Source organism: Micropterus salmoides, unplaced genomic scaffold (assembly GCF_014851395.1).
Source record: "Micropterus salmoides isolate LMB-PRFRI ecotype aquatic unplaced genomic scaffold, ASM1485139v1 Ms_hic_scaffold_19, whole genome shotgun sequence".
NCBI classification, from domain to species: Eukaryota; Metazoa; Chordata; class Actinopteri; order Centrarchiformes; family Centrarchidae; genus Micropterus; species Micropterus salmoides.
This window is the reverse complement of record NW_024041039.1, coordinates 22,890,379-22,908,838: the sequence shown is the minus strand read 5'-3', so window position 1 is coordinate 22,908,838 and position 18,460 is coordinate 22,890,379. Positions and strand designations below refer to the sequence as shown.

General features: G+C 39.9%; 4 protein-coding genes across 5 annotated transcripts; 2 read left to right on the top strand and 2 right to left on the bottom strand.

Moving 5' to 3' along the window:
- On the top strand, positions 1-3,085 carry rhd (Rh blood group, D antigen). The gene is made up of 10 exons (XM_038729942.1): positions 1-211; positions 516-702; positions 936-1,086; positions 1,200-1,347; positions 1,477-1,649; positions 1,842-1,979; positions 2,063-2,184; positions 2,264-2,343; positions 2,610-2,683; positions 2,879-3,085. Exons 1-10 carry the CDS (start codon positions 61-63, stop codon positions 2,903-2,905), a joined length of 1,251 nt encoding a protein of 416 aa, XP_038585870.1. The 5' UTR covers positions 1-60; the 3' UTR covers positions 2,906-3,085.
- Positions 3,086-3,091: 6 nt separating this feature from the next.
- On the bottom strand, positions 3,092-8,005 carry tmem50a (transmembrane protein 50A). The gene is made up of 7 exons (XM_038729945.1): positions 7,935-8,005; positions 7,264-7,371; positions 6,949-7,061; positions 6,300-6,367; positions 4,174-4,266; positions 3,909-3,969; positions 3,092-3,800 (listed from the first exon to the last, which is right to left on the bottom strand). Exons 2-7 carry the CDS (start codon positions 7,363-7,365, stop codon positions 3,755-3,757), a joined length of 483 nt encoding a protein of 160 aa, XP_038585873.1. The 5' UTR covers positions 7,366-7,371; positions 7,935-8,005; the 3' UTR covers positions 3,092-3,754.
- Positions 8,006-9,852: 1,847 nt separating this feature from the next.
- mgst3b (microsomal glutathione S-transferase 3b) lies at positions 9,853-11,617 on the bottom strand. The gene is made up of 4 exons (XM_038729946.1): positions 11,397-11,617; positions 11,151-11,273; positions 10,881-10,953; positions 9,853-10,186 (listed from the first exon to the last, which is right to left on the bottom strand). The coding sequence occupies exons 1-4, from the start codon at positions 11,520-11,522 to the stop codon at positions 10,086-10,088; spliced, it is 423 nt and encodes a 140-aa protein (XP_038585874.1). The 5' UTR covers positions 11,523-11,617; the 3' UTR covers positions 9,853-10,085.
- Positions 11,618-12,952: 1,335 nt separating this feature from the next.
- Positions 12,953-16,153, top strand: rsrp1 (arginine/serine-rich protein 1). Of its 2 annotated transcripts, XM_038729943.1 has the most exons (5): positions 12,953-13,120; positions 13,624-14,188; positions 14,318-14,490; positions 15,631-15,699; positions 15,810-16,153. In XM_038729943.1, the coding sequence occupies exons 2-5, from the start codon at positions 13,645-13,647 to the stop codon at positions 15,963-15,965; spliced, it is 942 nt and encodes a 313-aa protein (XP_038585871.1). In that variant the 5' UTR covers positions 12,953-13,120; positions 13,624-13,644; the 3' UTR covers positions 15,966-16,153. The 2 variants fall into 2 exon arrangements, 1 of the variants encoding a protein (XP_038585871.1); XR_005445741.1 differs by lacking the exon at positions 15,810-16,153 and having other exon boundaries at positions 14,318-14,920; positions 15,155-15,680.
- The last annotated feature ends 2,307 nt before the right edge of the window (positions 16,154-18,460 follow it).

The following is an 18,460-nucleotide window of genomic DNA, read 5'->3' as shown; positions in this document are numbered from 1 at the left end:
TGGACAGGTCGTTCTTAGTTCGTACCTGGCTAGAAGAGAAGTGCGCAACAAACATCTCCAATGGGTCCTCAGTACGCACCAAGTCTGCGCTCCCGTCTGGCACCTTTGCTACTTTTTCTGCAGATAGGGTTCATTGCCATATATGCCTTTTACATTGAGATCGAAAGCAATGTAAAAGTAGATGGAATTACCTTCAGCAGCTTTTACCCAGGTAAGTAGTGAGTTTGGAGAGGCAGGAGACAGTGAGTTGTTGAAATATAGATATTTCATGTTTCATTCGAATATCTACTTCATATTGCTTATTTAGAAAGCATAACAAAGTTATATACTTGAATCCTGGAGTATGGGGAGGGGCCGCAGTTATTACTGTTGGGCACTGATAAGCTCTTACAGTTGCTAGTTCTTTAGGAGCAGATGACTGGGCTTGTCTCCTGAAAATTGGGTGACAGTATTGTATAAGACTGTATGGTGATTCATGTGAGTTTTCAAAGCCTACTACTTTATTTCTCTTGCAGAGTTCCAGGATGTGAATGTGATGGTGATTGTAGGTTTTGGCTTCTTAGGCACTTTTCTAGTGCGATATGGTTTCAGTGGCTCTGGTTTCAACCTCCTTGTGGCTGTCATTGCCACCCAATGGGCTATCATACTCAATGGCATTGAGTCCTGGTATCACAGAGGAAAGATCCCGATCAATTTGAGAAGGTCGGTCATCACCTGCGGCATCTGCCACATTTAAAATTTGATGACACACATCTGTTTGAACAAATATCTACTGAATCCATTTGTCCTTAATCAGTATCTACAGCCTGTGGCAAAAGAAAATGCCACTTAAATGAGATGCATTGAACAGCATCAACAACACTTTGAATATATTACGAACATAATATAGCCTACGTATTTCATAGCTCTAATTTACAAATAATGTTTCAATAAAGCTTAGTAGTTGCTGAGATGTGCACTGCCTCTGCCCTCATTTCAATTGGAGCTGTGATGGGGAAGACCAACCCTGTGCACCTCATCCTCATCGCCTTGCTGGAGGTGTCAGGGTTTGTGTTGAATGAATGGCTCCTCCGGACTCTGCTGAATGTAAGCACCTTTGAATCCTGTGTTTCACCCTTATATTAATTCTTCAGTACATTCTACTTGTGTTAGATCTTTGTTGGAAGTTTGCTCATAATTATGGTTTTCTAACTCTACAGGTCCAGCCTCTGAACGGCATCATGCTGCTTCACATCTTTGGGGCCTTCTTTGGACTCATGCTGACCTGGGTCCTGCATAGGAAAGGATCGGAGCAGCGTTTTGAAAAAGAGAAATTTGACAGCAAAACTGGATTATTCTCCACATTGGGTAAGTAGGCTATTTTTCTGATGTTACCTTTAAAGGTAGGATGGTGCAGCAAGTGGGATGGCTATACTTCCACTGGACATTTAAGATCAAAACCCTTCACTGTCTCAATAGAAATCCTCTGTTCTCTAGGCACTGTGTTTCTCTGGATGTTTTGGCCCAGTTTTAATTCAGTCCTTGTGGACAATCGCACACCTGGGACAAAGCTGGCGGCCATATGCAGCACCTACCTTGCCTTGGCTGTCAGTGCTGTTACAGCAGCTGCCGTGTCCGTGCTCTCCAGTCCCAAGGGAAAACTCCACCCAGTAGGATATGACACTTGATTTGTTAACACAACATTATACTCTATCATGAACAGAGTCATATATGGGCTGGAGTGAAAGGACTCCTACCTGTTACCATGGAAGCCACCCAGAATATCTAATCAATCAGTACAGTTGGTAGCATGACATATGATTTAGCCTATAATGGGGCATATATCTTCACTCCTCTGTTAGATCCATATGCAGTCATGCATGCTTGCTGGCGGTGTTGCTGTTGGGGTTTCCATGTCGGCGGTTCATCAGCCATGGGAGGCCATGACAATTGGATTCACTGCTGCAGTTGTATCAACCATTGGGTTCCGGTATCTCAAGGTTTTGATCCCCACATGTACACATACCCCTTTTGATGAAATAATCTTCACACCACAGGGGCTCATAAACTCTTTATTTTCCAGATCCACATGCTGTTTGCATTTCAGTGCCATGACACCTGCGCCATCTTGAGCACACATGGACTCCCTGGTCTACTGGGATGGCTAGCACATCTCCTCATACAGATTAAAGACGATCACACAACGTAAGAATGCAACCGTCACATGACACACCCACACGCACAAAAAAGTGACACCCTGTGTAACTGGTCCTTTGTTTCGTAGGGCAATCCGGTTTGCTGTATTTCACATTTATACTCTTCTGATCACCATCACTCTAAGTCTGTTCATGGGAATCATTACAGGTGAGCTTTCTCTCTAGTAAAGTTTCTATTATCAACAACCTGGCACAAGACAGAAAGTCCATTTTCAAGTATTCTATAGCAACAGATCCACTAACAGTGTCATTTGACAAAACATAAGCATTTTACTTGAGGTTTTCAGTATTTTAGTGAAATCCAGCTTTTTATCCTGCAACAATATACAAGTTGACAACCACAGATGTAGATGAATACCATATTACACAGTATGTTTTCCATTTGTGAGCTTTCATAACGACTTATATTTATAGGGGTCATACTCAAGTGGAAGTTCTGGAGACCACCCCAAGACAAGAAATATTTTGACGATCAGGCTTTCTGGGAGGTAGGCAATCAAGTCTTTTATATTCTTACAACCAAATGTCCAGCAGAAGATAATTCTATATTTGCATTGAAAAGATGCTATTTATTCTAATTGTATATAGTGATAATAAAAAGTAACACACTTGACATTAGTTTGTTTTTGTTGTGCTATACCTTAACAAGGTGAATTCATAAAAAACATTTTCATGTTTTGCAGTTTCCCCATCAGGCAGTGCGCAAATAAGAACACGGAGAAAGAAGAAGACTGACCCTGGAAGTGCAAACTATTTTTGGTGTTCATTCATGTCAATGTATATAGTTTCATACACTTATTCGTACTTTGTGCAAAGTAGTTCGATGTTTTTATATGTGCAAGAGTGGGATGAGGGGGGTAAAAAAATAAATAAATAAATAAAAATCAATATGGAAGCATGAATATAAGACTAATTTATTAGACACATGGTTCGGATGTTATACAAGCAAATGAACAAGTGTTGCAGTCAAATACAAATATCCAGTACACATACAACATCCTACAGTTTTGAAACCTTCATGTCAGCAATGTGAGCGAATAAGCCTTCAATAATGAATCTAGATAACTGCCAAGTTTCAGAGCTCACGTTGTGTTATTTCAGGAAAAATACAAACAACCCCATATGGTTACATTCAGTAAATGTGTACAGTATTATGAATTATTGCCCTCAATATGTACCATGTTATTTTCACTTAAGACACAGTTCAAAAGTAAAGGATGCCATAGAAGTAAGCATACCCAAAAGAAATTTGGACAGTTGATTTGTTTTTATATACACACACATTGTAAACCATTTTAACAACATGGCTACACAGTCTGGGTGCAAACAGACACATTTAAAGATGTGCCACTGCCACAAAATATTCAAACTTTCAAGGAATCTATGAAAATTTGTGCTTAGTTATGATTTAGCCATTATACAGCAAACAATATAAATTAAACATGATAATTTGAAAGCTAAAAAAGTTTATATATAATGTGAATAGCCACTAAAGCATATTGTGTAATACAATATAGAAGGCAGAGTTGTACAGTGGACATAAAGACACACATAGTCCATTACTGCCACAGATCCTCTGTACGTCCGAACTTGAAGACCAAACCCCTAATCGAAAAATGAAAGGAAGTGTGAGAAAAATATTTCCACAAATTGCCTGTGGTCAAGTGTAAGCATGGGTTTGACGTAAGACGCCGCTGAGGACTGTTAACTTACCCAAAGAAAATGAACGCATTTTGGAAGAAAACAGCAATACCAGGGTACACAACAGGCTTTTCTGCAAAAGACAACAGATTTACAGGTTACAGAAAATAAGCTCTTCATGACTGGACTGTGCAACATTTTGCTCACCATAGACATTGCAGCATATGTATATTTAATTATTGCATCATACTCTTTAGTCTCTACAAATTTTTTTACAACACACTTGTTGCTAACTGAGCGGCCAGGGCAAGTTGCTAACCAGACAAACAGGACTTACGAGGCACTACGAATCCTCCGAACAGAATCCACATGGAGGCAATGAGGGAGCCAAAAGCCAGCATGAAGCCAAGGAAGAGCCACACTCGAGCGCCTGCAAGCAGAGATAAGAAAGGGTGGGTTTCTGGGTGACCACACACACACAGCACTTCTTTTTGGGTTTGTTTTTTACTGCATGTACGTTGTAAATGTAAATGTTAACACATGAAAACAGCCCCCAAGGAGAAAGTTATTTGTATCCTGTAAAACTTTGATTAATAGCACAGGTTTTAATTTGCTAATATCCCTGAATTGACCCTGCCTATATTTGGGACAGGCGTCCATATCGGACAAGCCTTTAATTTCTTTCGCACAAAATTGTATAAAAATTAAATAACATATCAATTACAAATCATTCATTTGATCTAGCTCTAACAGACAGCTTACAAACTTTTAATTTATAGGTAGCAAGGTAATGAAAACAAGCATTTCCAACAGCAGGTGCAGGATGCAGTGAAAAGTGTGACAGAAGTTAGCAGACAGTGAGCGAAGTTTTCACAACTTGGAGTAATTATTGTGAAAAGCCGTTATGATTCTTTTGATCCGTGGACCCTTATAGACTAAAGTAATTTAAAAAAATGAAATCGAGGAATGGACACATTTGGACTGCACTTTGACATTTGTCATTTTGTGTGCTTCAACTACGGATAACAGCTCTCTGTGAGCCCGTTCCGTTCTCTGCAGGCTATGTTGGAGCACTTCAGAATAAGAGCGTTTTGCCCGTCTGATTTTGCTGACATATTCAGATTTTGCTTATTTGTTCAGTTGTCCTTGATTTTTATGCTTCTGTTATGGTTAAGTAGGCTACGTAGTTAAATTGTCTGTTTTAACTGTTGATGTACGATCGTGAGTCAGCAAGGTGTGCGTTTTATTTTGAAAATCGAACAGATTCTCTATGCGGTTCTGTGTCTGACTTAAGCGGGAAGCTTCAGGTCAGTGATCTGATGCGAACGCGGAAGTCCCTGAAACCTGCATTCTATCGAACAGCCAGCAGGGGCGACTCTTCTGGTTGTAAAAAAAAAGTCCTGCTCCATTAGAGATAATGGGAAAATGACCCTACTTCTCACCTGAATAATTACCTCAGTAAACACTTTCATAATGAGTTTATGGTCTCAGTCACTAGTTTAAAGTCTTCTTCAATACAAAATGATGTTGATTTAGTAAATAATGGTCCCATTTATTTTAAAATAGACAGAGTATGTTTCAGGGCGGGATTATCTATGATTGACAAGTCGTTACCATGGCGAACTGTCAATCCAGCTAGAGCCAACTCGTACCTTCGGCACTTTGTAAATTTAACCAGCGCCGTTGAAAAAGCTTATTAGGAGTTGGCTGTTGACTTTCTTTGGTGAGTACATTTAGTTTTAAGACTGTTGTTTGCTTGTTTGCTAGACAAAGTTATCAGCCCTGTTAAAATGACAGTTAACGTGAGTTACAGTTGCACCTAGCTAAGCAAGCTAGCTAGCTAGCGCCGCACACGGCCATTAGCTCCGCCGTATCGTCACTTCTGGTCATTTCCTGGTTGCAAAAACTCACAGGACAGCGACCCATCGGCCAAACTCGAGGCTTCAAAACGGCAGTCCACAAACCAACGGGTGATGTCATGATGACTACGTCCATTTCTTATATACAGTCTATGGTCTGACTCTCTGCCTGGTTCATCTGCTTTGTGCTGCTTGACATGGCTTCTGTCAAAAATAGACTAGCAGTGAATATTGAACTTTAGCAAAACTTCAATAGAGAAAATGTAAAAAAAAAAAACTTAAAAAAAAACAATCAGAACATCTGGCAGAAAAATCGCAATTAGATATTTTCCCTAAATCGTTCAGCCCTATTTGGATCTCACTCAAATGTCACTCCATGCTTCCTTACAGTTAAGATAAACAAAAACAGGATTTATTCATCTCGTATCGTGCCTAACTGTAATGGATCATAACATATTGGGCATGGAATGAATCTGCAGATGCTCTGGTCCAAGTTGAGACTGGCAGAGATAATGAGAAACCCGATGTGACAGTATTAAAATATCCAGTGAGGAAACCATCATTATGAAGGGGAAATGGTGAAAGTGTATACCATCATACTCACCTGTCTGTCCTATGCAGCCTTCGCTGTAACTGTCTCCCCTCACTTGGCCATTTGAAACAGCATTTATCCTGGATGGGTCAGATGAGATAGAAAATGATTTCAAACGTATCAGAAGCTGCTTAGCAAGTTACTATAACCTGATTGTTTCCGAAGCATTCAGCCCCAAGTCGTGACCCTCTTCAGCAGATGGCGTTGCTTAGTTATCATGGAGATGACTTAGTTGTTATCATGTGACCTAAATATGGAATTTCAAAGCATGTGACCTGTTTGTGAACCCCGGACCAAAACCATTCACAGCATGGACTGTGAAAGATTCAAAGTCATAAACCAGGAGTCAGAAGATTAAGGAGGCCATCCACATCCAACACCAGAGAGACCATCCTTGAACAGAGACTGGGGTAACGACCTCCCACCTTCCCAATATATCACCACCAGTTATCACATGACTGAAACTCTATACTTATGTCACATGACAACCACTATAGCATTTCCATTACAAATGAGCAACTCCATACTTCGAGGAAGGCCTGGAAATTGGGCTTTAAGCTTAAAAAACACCAAACTATTAAACCTTGTGGCGAGAGTTTTTGAGACAAACTGAAGAATCTAACATTTCCTGTGACGGTAACTGTCAACAAGCCTGACTTACATGAGAAACGCCACTGTAGCGATGACCCCACAGGTGTGATAGGCATGATGAAACTCTCCCTCGTCAGGATATTTCACTGCTGCATCAATGATGATCCACCAACCAGTGAAGAACTGCAACAAGATCCACAGTTAACTTTCAGTGGCAAGTATAAACATGCACGTCAGCAAAAGTGTAATAAATCTACATCTTGTCTGCACTAATAATTAACTTAGTAACTAGAGGCAAAGAACCAAGGAACAAAATTTAGAGTAGCCTACATTTCCTGCAAAAGACCAGTCTATCTGACCTTAATTGAGAAAATCAGAGGCATACCAAAACTCCAGCAGCTATCGATGCGATGCTGTTTCTTCTCTCACCCCAGTCCACATTGCACTCGCAGTCTCCGCACCGGATTCCGTCCAGAAACCCCGACATGACTCTGGGAAAGGGCGTTAGGTTCAGCAATGCGTAGAAGTGAAAACAACACCAAAAACTTTATAGAAATACAATTATTGTCATCTCGACAACACATATGTTCGTTACATACAATCTAGTTGCCAACTTTGCTCCTCAAACTGATGTCAGAACTCTTAAAAAAACAAGGTTTCGTTACATGTTTGTGCGCAGTCGCTGTTGCCTTAACGTTACTGTCAGAATGATGCTCATATATCACGCACCAACTATCAATCACCAAGTCACCCACATCTTTACAGTAAAGCGCTGTGACATCTAACTTACTCGACAACAAGGCTGTCGAGGTATCCACTATATAGTTGTAAAAACATAAAGTGTGTTCATACAGTAGATAAAAACAACGCGGATGTGTCGTCGGATTCTTTTGTTCATCGCTTTGGCACTAGCAAACATTTCCTTGAAGGTTTGTGCTCGCTACGAAGTCGCGAAAAATAAAAGCATGACTGAGACGACAACGGTAGCACCAAGCAAAAACACACTCTCTAACAGCATTACTCGACTGTAATGTCACATTCAAAGGGATTCTTACCTTTTTTTTCGGTTTTTGATCTGGACCCCCTAGGTAAATCCGACTTAGCTTCCCAAAGAGCTTGGTCATGCACATGCGCAGTTCATCCACACCCATTTGATGAGGGAATCTCGGAGACGCTGTTGATATTGGTGCCTTCAGGTGTTGTGGGAAAAATGGCGACTTGTTCGACACCACAAGCACATAGCCAACTTAAATAGTCGTATAGTTGGTAACTTTATGTACGGTACGGAAATTAATACGTTCATAAACTTAGATATGACATGTGGGTAGCGCCACTAGATAAAAGGTTCGTACTAAAAGCTATACATTTTAAAAGAACGTACTGCCTGCGCATTTTCTTCAGTTTGATACAACTATCTCGTTATTAATATATCGGATAACTATGTTACAAACACCCACCAAACTATACAGAACCGACTTCGTAGTTAATTACTTCCAACGAAAATCCTTTAAAAATAAATATAGCCGCGCACAAATAGTATATACGGTTCATTACATTGAAGGTACGAGCTTAGCACTAGTTCATGAAGGGAGCGCGGTGGGTGAGCATTTTGTAGAGATCGTCTACTTTCACATTTACTTCTGACGATTTTGCTTTATTACTGCAAAACATGCTGGACTCGGGCCTGAAAAGAATACACGAGTACATTTGTCACGAAACTAGTATATTTCTAAGCACAAGGAAAACACAATAAATACGTAAATATAAATAAAATTATATTATAATAAAATAGTTATAAATATGAGATATGAGATGAGAATTGACATTTGTATATTTATTGCATTTCTTTAAAGTAATGAAATGGACAGTTGGTTCAAACACTTAAATTACTGTACAAATTAACTGACTGCATGGTGTATAATTAAAATACACTATACAGTACTGTATATAAAATATTGCTAACTTTAGTTCAAATTATAATCAGGCTATAGCCTAAAACAGTATTATTGTGCTCTTTACAAATACAGTAATGTCAGTTGTGCAAATAGGCTGCTCAGCCTCAGCGTGGCGGTTGTTTGTTTGAGTTCATATCTACAACAGACCTGTGATTTATCAATTGTTGAAGAAATATTGTGAGCCAGGCTCCAGGTGTGAACAAGTTTTGGAGACGGATGAACCCTTCACAGAGCATGGGTTATTGAGCCTGGCTGAGCAGATACAGTGCCAGCATATATAACAAGTCAATATGGCGAATGCAACACCAAATCTGAAGGATTTTTATGTTTCTGTCTTTCCCCTAGTTTCCTGTGTGTTTCCCTATTAGGTTATCTTTAGAACAACACCTCTAGGCTATCTGATGATGTTTATTCTCCAATGTTATATCATATTGGAATCTACAGTATATCCAAGAGTTGTCCTCTCTGTGGAGTCTGTAAGTTATTGTAAACATTATTATAAGACTCAACCGTCTAAGATTCACAGAGAACGATATATGCTGGCCTGACACCCGAGCTACTGTCTCTACCTTAACTGTTGCCTCCCTAACAAGGAAAGTTATGAGAGAAATAACTAGAGCTGGAAGTCAATGAACACCTGTATGGTCAGCTTATGACTCCAAGCTAGACCTGTCTTTGTTGCATCAGCCTCTAAGAATATTCTATAACATCAATGACAAACTAGTAGCACAAACATATTCATAAAATATTTAAATTTCTTCCACATGTTGTCATATATACGAAAAGACCCAAAATGAACCAACTATAAGCTGACTTCTTGCTTACCATAAGCAAATTATTTAAACATCATGTGTATAGGAATGATTCTGTCCCACGCTTTTTGCTGTATGCTCTGATGGGAGATTTGTGCCTGAAACATCATGTGTCTGTCACATGGTGTCTTCATGCCTGCTGCTGAAACTTTTATTATTCAATGGTAATACCCGCAGCTGTGAACAGAGCACTATAGAGAACACATGTGGAGCTGTATCATCTTTATCGTGGACGATTACATGCAGTAGACATTCATGACAGATATTGGCATATAAAGATATAAAGTATCAAATTAGTAGTCTATATAAAAATGTTTAGCATCATAATTTGAAATGAGCATTTAAGGACTTGTACAACTACTTTACAGCGGATACATTTGAAAATGCCATGCAAGCCATGACTTAACGTCAGAAGGGCAAGTACAAGATGACCAACAATCTTAAAAGACTCCAAGCAACTGCAAGGCTACAGATATGGACAGAATGATGACGCCAAATAATCCAATGTAGCCATAGGCACCATTCATCCTCTTTTTTGGATCTGGAATAAAACATAAAACAGGACAATGCTAACTTTCAAAGCAGGTTTATATCAAACAACAATGAATACAATGCACACTGGTTTTAAATTCTGAACACTATACAACACTAATATTTTGCAGATGCATTAACAGTGTATTCCTTGATATGAAACCAGGTAACTTAAACAATTACCAAAATTTAGACCTCACAGACGTATGTATCTAATCTCTTCCATTACGTTATGCTATTTTTTGTAAATTATTAAACAAAACTAGGTGAGGGGCAATAAAATTGCTCAGACAAGCCCTATACTGTTACCTCTGTGACACCTGGACTGCAGCCTTTCCACTTTTATTGCTACAATGTTATGAGCATTATATGAAGAAATTAAAAATTAATTCTTCCCTTCCAAGACTGAATTAAACTGTTCAGTAATGGAACTGTATCACCTAGGCCTACCTAATTTCTAGCAGTGCAGTGGTAAGTCAGTCAGTGATCAGTACAAAGCAGCCACCAGTAGGCTACAAGTGATTATACTACCTATTTTTTTCCTTAAGAGCTTCTATATGGTATTATATATAGTATATGTAAATAATGTCTTTTAAATTGATTATGTGTTTAAACCCTATTTGACATAAAAATAGTGGGTGAACTGAGCTTTGGTGCTTTTGTCCTCCATTGTCCACATTACATTAACATTTTGCCAGGCTTACCTCCTGTGTAGTATCCCCAGGCATAGGAAAACCTGCTGGTCACCCAAATAGCACCCAACACAGATGCTGATAACTGGGATTATGAACAAAGAAAAAAAGCATTACAAACAGCAGGGAAATACAGTTTGGTGAAAATATGCTTAATCACTGTGACACTGACTTTTGGCCTTTTTATCTTCTGTCAGGGAATTTATGCCAAAGATCACGAGGACTGCTTGCCCCTCCCACATGTTTAACCATCAGTGGCTATTTGTAATAAATTATACATACCGGATAGACAAGAGCTGCAATGGTCTGGAAAACAAGCCACTGAGGGTAAACCTCCAGGGTGTTCTGATGGGCTCTCTGGATACAGTTGAAAACCTGCTCCTTGTCGCTGTACATGGTGGGATACTGCAAAGTAGCCAGAGACACGGACTTATGACGCTTCCAAAACACTCATAAGCGTCCAGTTTTAACTTTACCCCTATTTATTTTCAGTCTTTTCCACTACAGTGAAATTTCACCTAATGTTACCTTAACGTCGTACTTCTTCCTGGCACCTCCGACTTTGACTGCTAAATACCCCAGCATAATCCAGCTGTACAGGTAGGTAAATATGACATATCCAAAGCTGGACGGCAACACAGACAGAACGTCCATCTCTCCACGATAGTTTCTCCTGCGTTGATCAAAGGACAGAGACGAGCAACCAACACGATAAGCGAGGTTATATATTAATGGCCCACTGGATAAGCAGGAAGCAACAAAGTAAACTCACATAAAAGATCGCGAGATCGCTTGCCTGATTTGGTTGCATTTAAAGGGCAATACCACAAATATTTTTTGTTGCATAATCAAATTCAGCCCACAATTCCCCCCTCTTACGTCCCTCAATAATTGTAATCATCATCATCATCATAACAATAAGCATATTAAGCATAATAACTAAAATGTTTAATTATTTATTTTTAGGCTTAAAATTAAAGAAAGTTTAAATAATTACTAATGCTGTATTGTCTGAGGTATATGGATTGTGAATATTATTAATTTCATGTAGCCTATATGTACATTTTATTTTTCTACAATTAAAACTGATTGATTGCTCAGGGTAAAAACGCTGTCTGGAATGCAGGTCAGCTGACGAAAAAAGGAAATTCTTCTGTTTTCTTATCTATTATATATAGTCTATGGTTTGCCCATACTAATGTGCATTAAATTGATTCATTGATAGATATTGATTGATCACAGAGCACTAGCTTTAAGTATAGACTGTATATAAGAGGAGATGGTAGCCTTATGGGAAGCCATAGACTGTATATAAGAAGGGTAGCCCATATAAGGATGTTAGGTTAACTGCGGCTTCACTTGCAGCCACCATCATATGCATCCTTTGGACACTATTCGATCTGTCTATTGTTTTTCTTTATAGTGTGGAGGTTATATAGCCTATGTGTTCTGTATATGGTAGTCTCTGTCTGATTTTATTGCACATCGTGAGCAATGTACGATCCAGAGTCAAATTCCTCGTATGTGTACACATACCTGCAAATAAAGCTGATTCTCAAACATGCCGACTGATCATACAGTCTATGATAGGAAGCTACTGATGCATGCGTTACTACATGCTTTTTCTTATCTCCACTATGTGGGACATATAATATATGGATTCACAACAGGTGTGAAGAAACAACAGACAGTGAAGGTTTTTTCAGCATTATAGCACATTTTCTTTTCTTCTTCTGTTTTGGAAAAGTGGATCCAACCTCTTCTGCTTCTCTGCTGGTTTCTGTCGGGCCAAATGATTGGATTGCTTTGAACAACTCCGAGTCTGAACGAGCCGATGTGGTATCGGCTTCCTTAATTCCCTAAACCAGGTAGATATTAGTAGATAATGAGGGTACATGGGGTCGCTTTTGGATAATAAATATTGTGGAAATTAAAAAGTAATAACTTTAGCCCAGAGCGAATGAACTCGATTCATTCGTACCAAACAGTCATTAAGACCGCGACTCATTCAAAAGAACCAAATCGTCCGCAACATCACGTGAGTGGAATTTTCCAGAGACGCTTAAAGCCAGTTGCTCCACCGACCTCTCCTTCATTCGAGTGACGACGGCACGAGCTACAACTTCGAAGCGAAGAGAGCAACATATTTATGATTTACAAGTTAATGTCTGGTGATCTGTTTTAGAGGACGACTTTCTCGACATACATCGTTTATTTCGACGTTATCAGAACAAAGGATTCAATTCGACCTGGTAAGAAATACGTCAGCTAAGTTAGCATTAGCGTTACTTTGTTTTGCCAATCTACAATACGTGTAAACGTCGCTTTTAATCTGCTTTTGCGAATATTAAGGTGTTGCACATGTAGTTTTAATTTTTTTTGTCAATAGTGTTTTCATCATAAACGTAACAAATAAGTATAAAATCATTTGGAGTGAAAACGAACATTAGCACAAGCTAGTCAAGCTATCTTTAGCTTGCGTCATTGTGGAAATTTCCAGAAACTGCAGTTACACAACAGCCGAGTTTCAGCAACGTTGCTCGCTAGGGGCAGCACTGAGAAAACAACTTATGTGCAGCCACAGGCTTAAACATAGACAGACAGGTGTGGCAGATTATGAAAGCACATCTTTAAAACATGTAATGACGCACGTTATTGCTATTAGGCCAACATGGAGTCAGTCCATCAAAGGTTTACTAATTACTGTAAAAATTTATTCTCGAAATACTTACGCAGACTTTTGTATCCATTTCAGCCTGTGCCAGAAAGCAAGACAATGGCCAAGGGAAAAGACACTCTCTCTGACATGGCCCAAGCTCGTCAGAGTGACGGCATCCATGTCATCTTTGACCAGGACAGCCCTGCGTCTTCTCGCTCCAGATCCAAGAGCAGCGGCCGCTCCTCCGTCTCTGACCGCTACAGGGGACGTGACAGCCACAGGGGACGTTATAGGTCTCCATCTTCCTCAACATCATCTTCATCCAGCAGCAGGTCCTCCTCTCGCTCCAGGTCCCGCTCTCACCCTCGTTGCCACAGACGCTCATCCCGCTGTCGCTGTGACGACCATCACAGATATGGCCGTGGCCGTTACCGCCACTCCCCAGCACGCCACCGCAGGGCCCAGTCTCGCTCCTACAGCCGTTCACCCTCATCAGACAGGTACTCGCGCCACAGACGTTACAGGTCCCGTTCCAGGTCTTCCAGCCCTTGGTACAGGTATAGGACAGCAGCGAGGCGGTTTACCCGATCCCCACCCAGAACCTACAGGAGCCGCTCAAGGTCCAGATCTTCAGGTCGATCTGTCAGTTTGAGTTTGGATGGTAAGTTGACTTGATAAAACAAGGAATAGTAACTTATTGCTCAGAGGCAGATTTTGAAGCTGGCAAATATTGAATTATATAATCTACTATACTATAAATCTTCTCTCAAAACTTGTCTGTGTTCCCCAGATAAAAGAGAACTCCTCAAAGCTGCAAAGGCCAATGCTATGAAGATCCTAGGAGTGGAGAAGCTGGAACTTCCTGAGAGTGTGAAACCACTCCTGTCAGAGCAGCTGGAGTCCAAATGGGTGGCACCGCCAGAGGTGAGGGTGAGGCAAGACCCTGAAAGGACTTTGTCACAGGTGGGTCTTTTGAGAGTGAATGTCAGTTTCACAAGGAACACATCACACACTACAGATCAGGCTTGGTTGTAGATCCTAAGTAGTGTGGGTTTTTTTTTTCCCCTCCCCTTCCTTCTATCATGGACTACATGTAAATTAGAGGGTGTTGGGAATGTTGGATAGCTAGTCACTTATCATACCACACAAAAAATGCACTGATCATTAATGCCATTAATCTTTACCTCATGGGTAATGGACTCAGTATTGTATACAGTGTTGTGTTGAATTTCCTGTCTTGTGTTAACCTTTGGACCCCTGAGGGAACACACATACTCTCTGTATTTATTCCTGTCTTCATAGATTACATGACAGTGGTCTCCTTCACTCATCGGCACCTGGGATTAAAGGGCTGTCATGTGACTTGGGTGACGACAATGTGTTTGTGTGAAAGGTTAATCGAAAACTCTTGTAATGTTCACAATGTTTTAGCTTAGCAATTAGAGGTTTGCAGTTAAGCACACACAATGTAGATTACCTCACATTTTAGATATGATGCACAGAGTCCAGACAAATGCTAACTACACACATAGATGATGCAAAGGAAATTCAGATTGTATTACACTGACTCCACTTTATAGAGATAGGCAGTAGAATTTTGACATTACAAATGTATTTATGTTTGCAGTTGAAATGGGTCGTTATTTAGCAGAATCCTCCACTTGCTGATGGAGCGCAGGCGTGTGGACTGCATTATAGTGACTATTCCTCTCAAGAGCTAAAAACAGATGAAGAACACCTCTCCGTATGTCAAAGATAAGTTGGTACATGAGCCGTGTGCTGAGGGGCTGGGAAACCTACGTCGCCATCATTCTGCCACTGTAGACAAACATCCTTTTTACTTTGATATACCTTTTTGCTTTTATTGTAAAGGTCTGTCCTTGATGCATTCATTTAATTGTTGAGCCTAGCCTTTTGGGGGGAGGGTGCATGAGAGCTACAGTTTGTTGAAGCTAACACTTAAAAAATAATCTAAGCGATAGAAGTGCTATACTAGTAATGGAAGCTATAATCTACATATGAACTTCACAAACTGTCAAAGCTCACTTGACAATCAGTTTTACACAGCCGAAACTAACTACCTGTTTCTTTTTCTTTTTACAGAGCAGTGATGTGGAGCCTGATATGTCCAGCCCAACGATGTCCCCAAAAAAGATTTCTTTCAGCATTAATGTAAGTGACTTAAATTTTATTTTCCCCCTAAAGTGTTTGTTAATAACAACACTGCTTTACATCACCATAAAAACACTGTTCTAACATCTGTCCTAATCTTGTCCCCTTAGAATTCTGTGGTCAGACCTGCAGTGGCAGCTCCGTCCTGTGCTAAGGTAACTCCAAGAGTGGACATCTATGAAAGCAGGAAGCCCTATGGCCACTGGATTCCTGTGAAATCTGGCCAAACCAACGCACGCAAACACACATACTCCACGTCACACTAGTGTGGCAGAGTACATGGACACTGTAAATACTGTAAATATTTTGTACATGCGTTTCATGGTGGTTTTCTTTCAGATAAGTCAGAAGAAGTGACGAGTTCTTTCAGGTGGGATTTTTTTTTTTCCCCTCTACCTCTTGTTGTGTATTGAGATGTTTTCTGTATTCAATAAAGAGATTTATTTGATAAAGAGTGGGGGGTTTTGTTTTTACTACTGTCATAAATCAGAGGTGCACTCCATAACTCCATTAAGAGCTTGAAAACCTGAGGGGAAGTTTCCAATAGTCATCAGATACTAAATGTAGAGGAAAATGTAATTATTCATACAGCAATACTACTTGTTGGGTACTAGAGCAACGTAAATGGTGTATTCAGATACTCCAATGGGGTAAGGAAGGGTACATGATTAAGGGTGCCTGAATACACAACATTAAAAGCTTATATTAAAGTCAATGTGGTGGAAAATGTCAGCTGCAATTTTTGATGACCACATGGTGCCAGTATTATGCATGGATAATGTTTTCACAGATGTTAAATAGATGGGTGGATGCAGTTGCCTCTTTCCAGACCTCTGAATCATCTCCAATTTGTGTGGTGATTTAAATATGAGGTGTCACAAAATGGCAAAGTCGGACTTTAGGCTAGTTGATGCAGTGGCCCCAAAAGATTAAAATTATGATCCATACATTGCTGTATTACAGTACTGAAGTGTTGAAAATAAGACACCATGATATCTCAGACAAGTCCACAGTAGAGCCACACCGTTCTCATGATTTGTAGTTGGCTCTGCTCTCTGGATCAAATTGTGCAGTAGCCTTTTTCATGGAAGACATTTTGACATGTCACAGTAGGAAAAGCACTGGTGTAAATAATAAAATTAATCATGGCTGAATTCCATTTAGCCTCAGGGACCTGTTATAGTGCATTATTGTGCTTACTAGGACCTATGAATAGAGCAGGGTCATTAATAATTTTCCTACTATGACAAAACAAAATGTCGGCTGCAAATAACACAAACCACGTCTAGGAATCGCTGCCCCAGTCACCATCAGCTATCTGCTTCCACAAGATTTGAACATGTTCCTTCTTGAGTAACCTGATATATTCTGCGGTTGTGGCGTCTTACTTACCCTTAAGCTTGTGTGTTTTAATCTTGACGGGTTCTTGGCATATGTTAAAAATACTAGTGAATTATTGCTAGAAGGTAAGTTATCTATTGAGTAATACAATTGAATCAAGATTTTCCAAGCTGATATTCAGATAATGTCACAATCTGATGTAATAAAAGTAAAATCACAGTTTTGAACAGGTCTGGCTGCCAGACTGCGTGTCTCCTGCTGTAAACTGACCTGTAATTCTGATTAATCACTTTGATGGGAGATAAGATACATACTGCAGTGAGTCTTAGTGGAATTGGAGTAGGAGAGATACTGGAGCAGGGAGATGGGACCGTTTCCTCGATACACAAGAATAATATGCAAACAAAGCACAGTCCTCTCTAGTTTTACCAGGCAGAGATGACAGGCAGGTCATTCTCATATGATGCATGGAGTCATGTTTTGTATAGTCTTATATATAAAAAGGAAAACAATTATCACCACTTAGCTTCTTGCAGGCTTTTGTGTCTATGAGAAACTCACCCATTGACAAACGGTTATTTATCCAGACACTTTCTTATGTTTAGCCTTAAATCATACCCATTTTTGCCTCACAGGCACGGTTCAACTGGCACTTGGCCTTCAAAGAATCAAAGTTGTCAGTTATCTGTGAACAGTGAATAAGCCAATATCCTCAGGCTGATCAGATAAGACTAGAAAAATATCATGAACCTGAACACTTGATCCACTCCCTAACGGCTCTAGAGCAGAATCAGATATCGAAGACCTCCCCCACCCTTCATCAGCAAAACATAAACCAGTGGTTCTTAAACTTTTTCACAACAAGGAGCCCTACACTGACACAAATTAGACCACAGAACCCCACTAGATAAAATTTTGTCTCCCCATGTAATAGGATTTTTGCTTTTAGATGTTTTATTTTACAGAATGTGTATAAAGGGTGTATAATGAAAAGTTTGTAGTCCCTTTATGCTACACACACAGACCGTAACAGATAATTAGCCTGTGTTAAAATATTGGGATAAAATAAATAACATAAAATAATATAATATATACTATATATATACACACACAGGCTGCACTTCTACACCCTGAACGCTCTGCAGTGCATTTTTTGAATTAGCATCTGGGTTGAATGTGAACAGCAGCAACAAGAGGATAAAAATGGCTTTCAGCTACAAATAAAAAGTCTGACATTTGGAAAACACTGACATTTTTTTAGCACCAAGCATCATCGACATAAAACACAAGAGTCCACCTCCTCTCATCTTGTTGGAGTCTTGCGCTGACAGCTCGGAACACGGGGCCGCCCGCTTGATACAGGATGTTGACGGGGCAGGTCTCTGTAATGATCCTCTCTCTCATATCCGTTGCTTAGGTA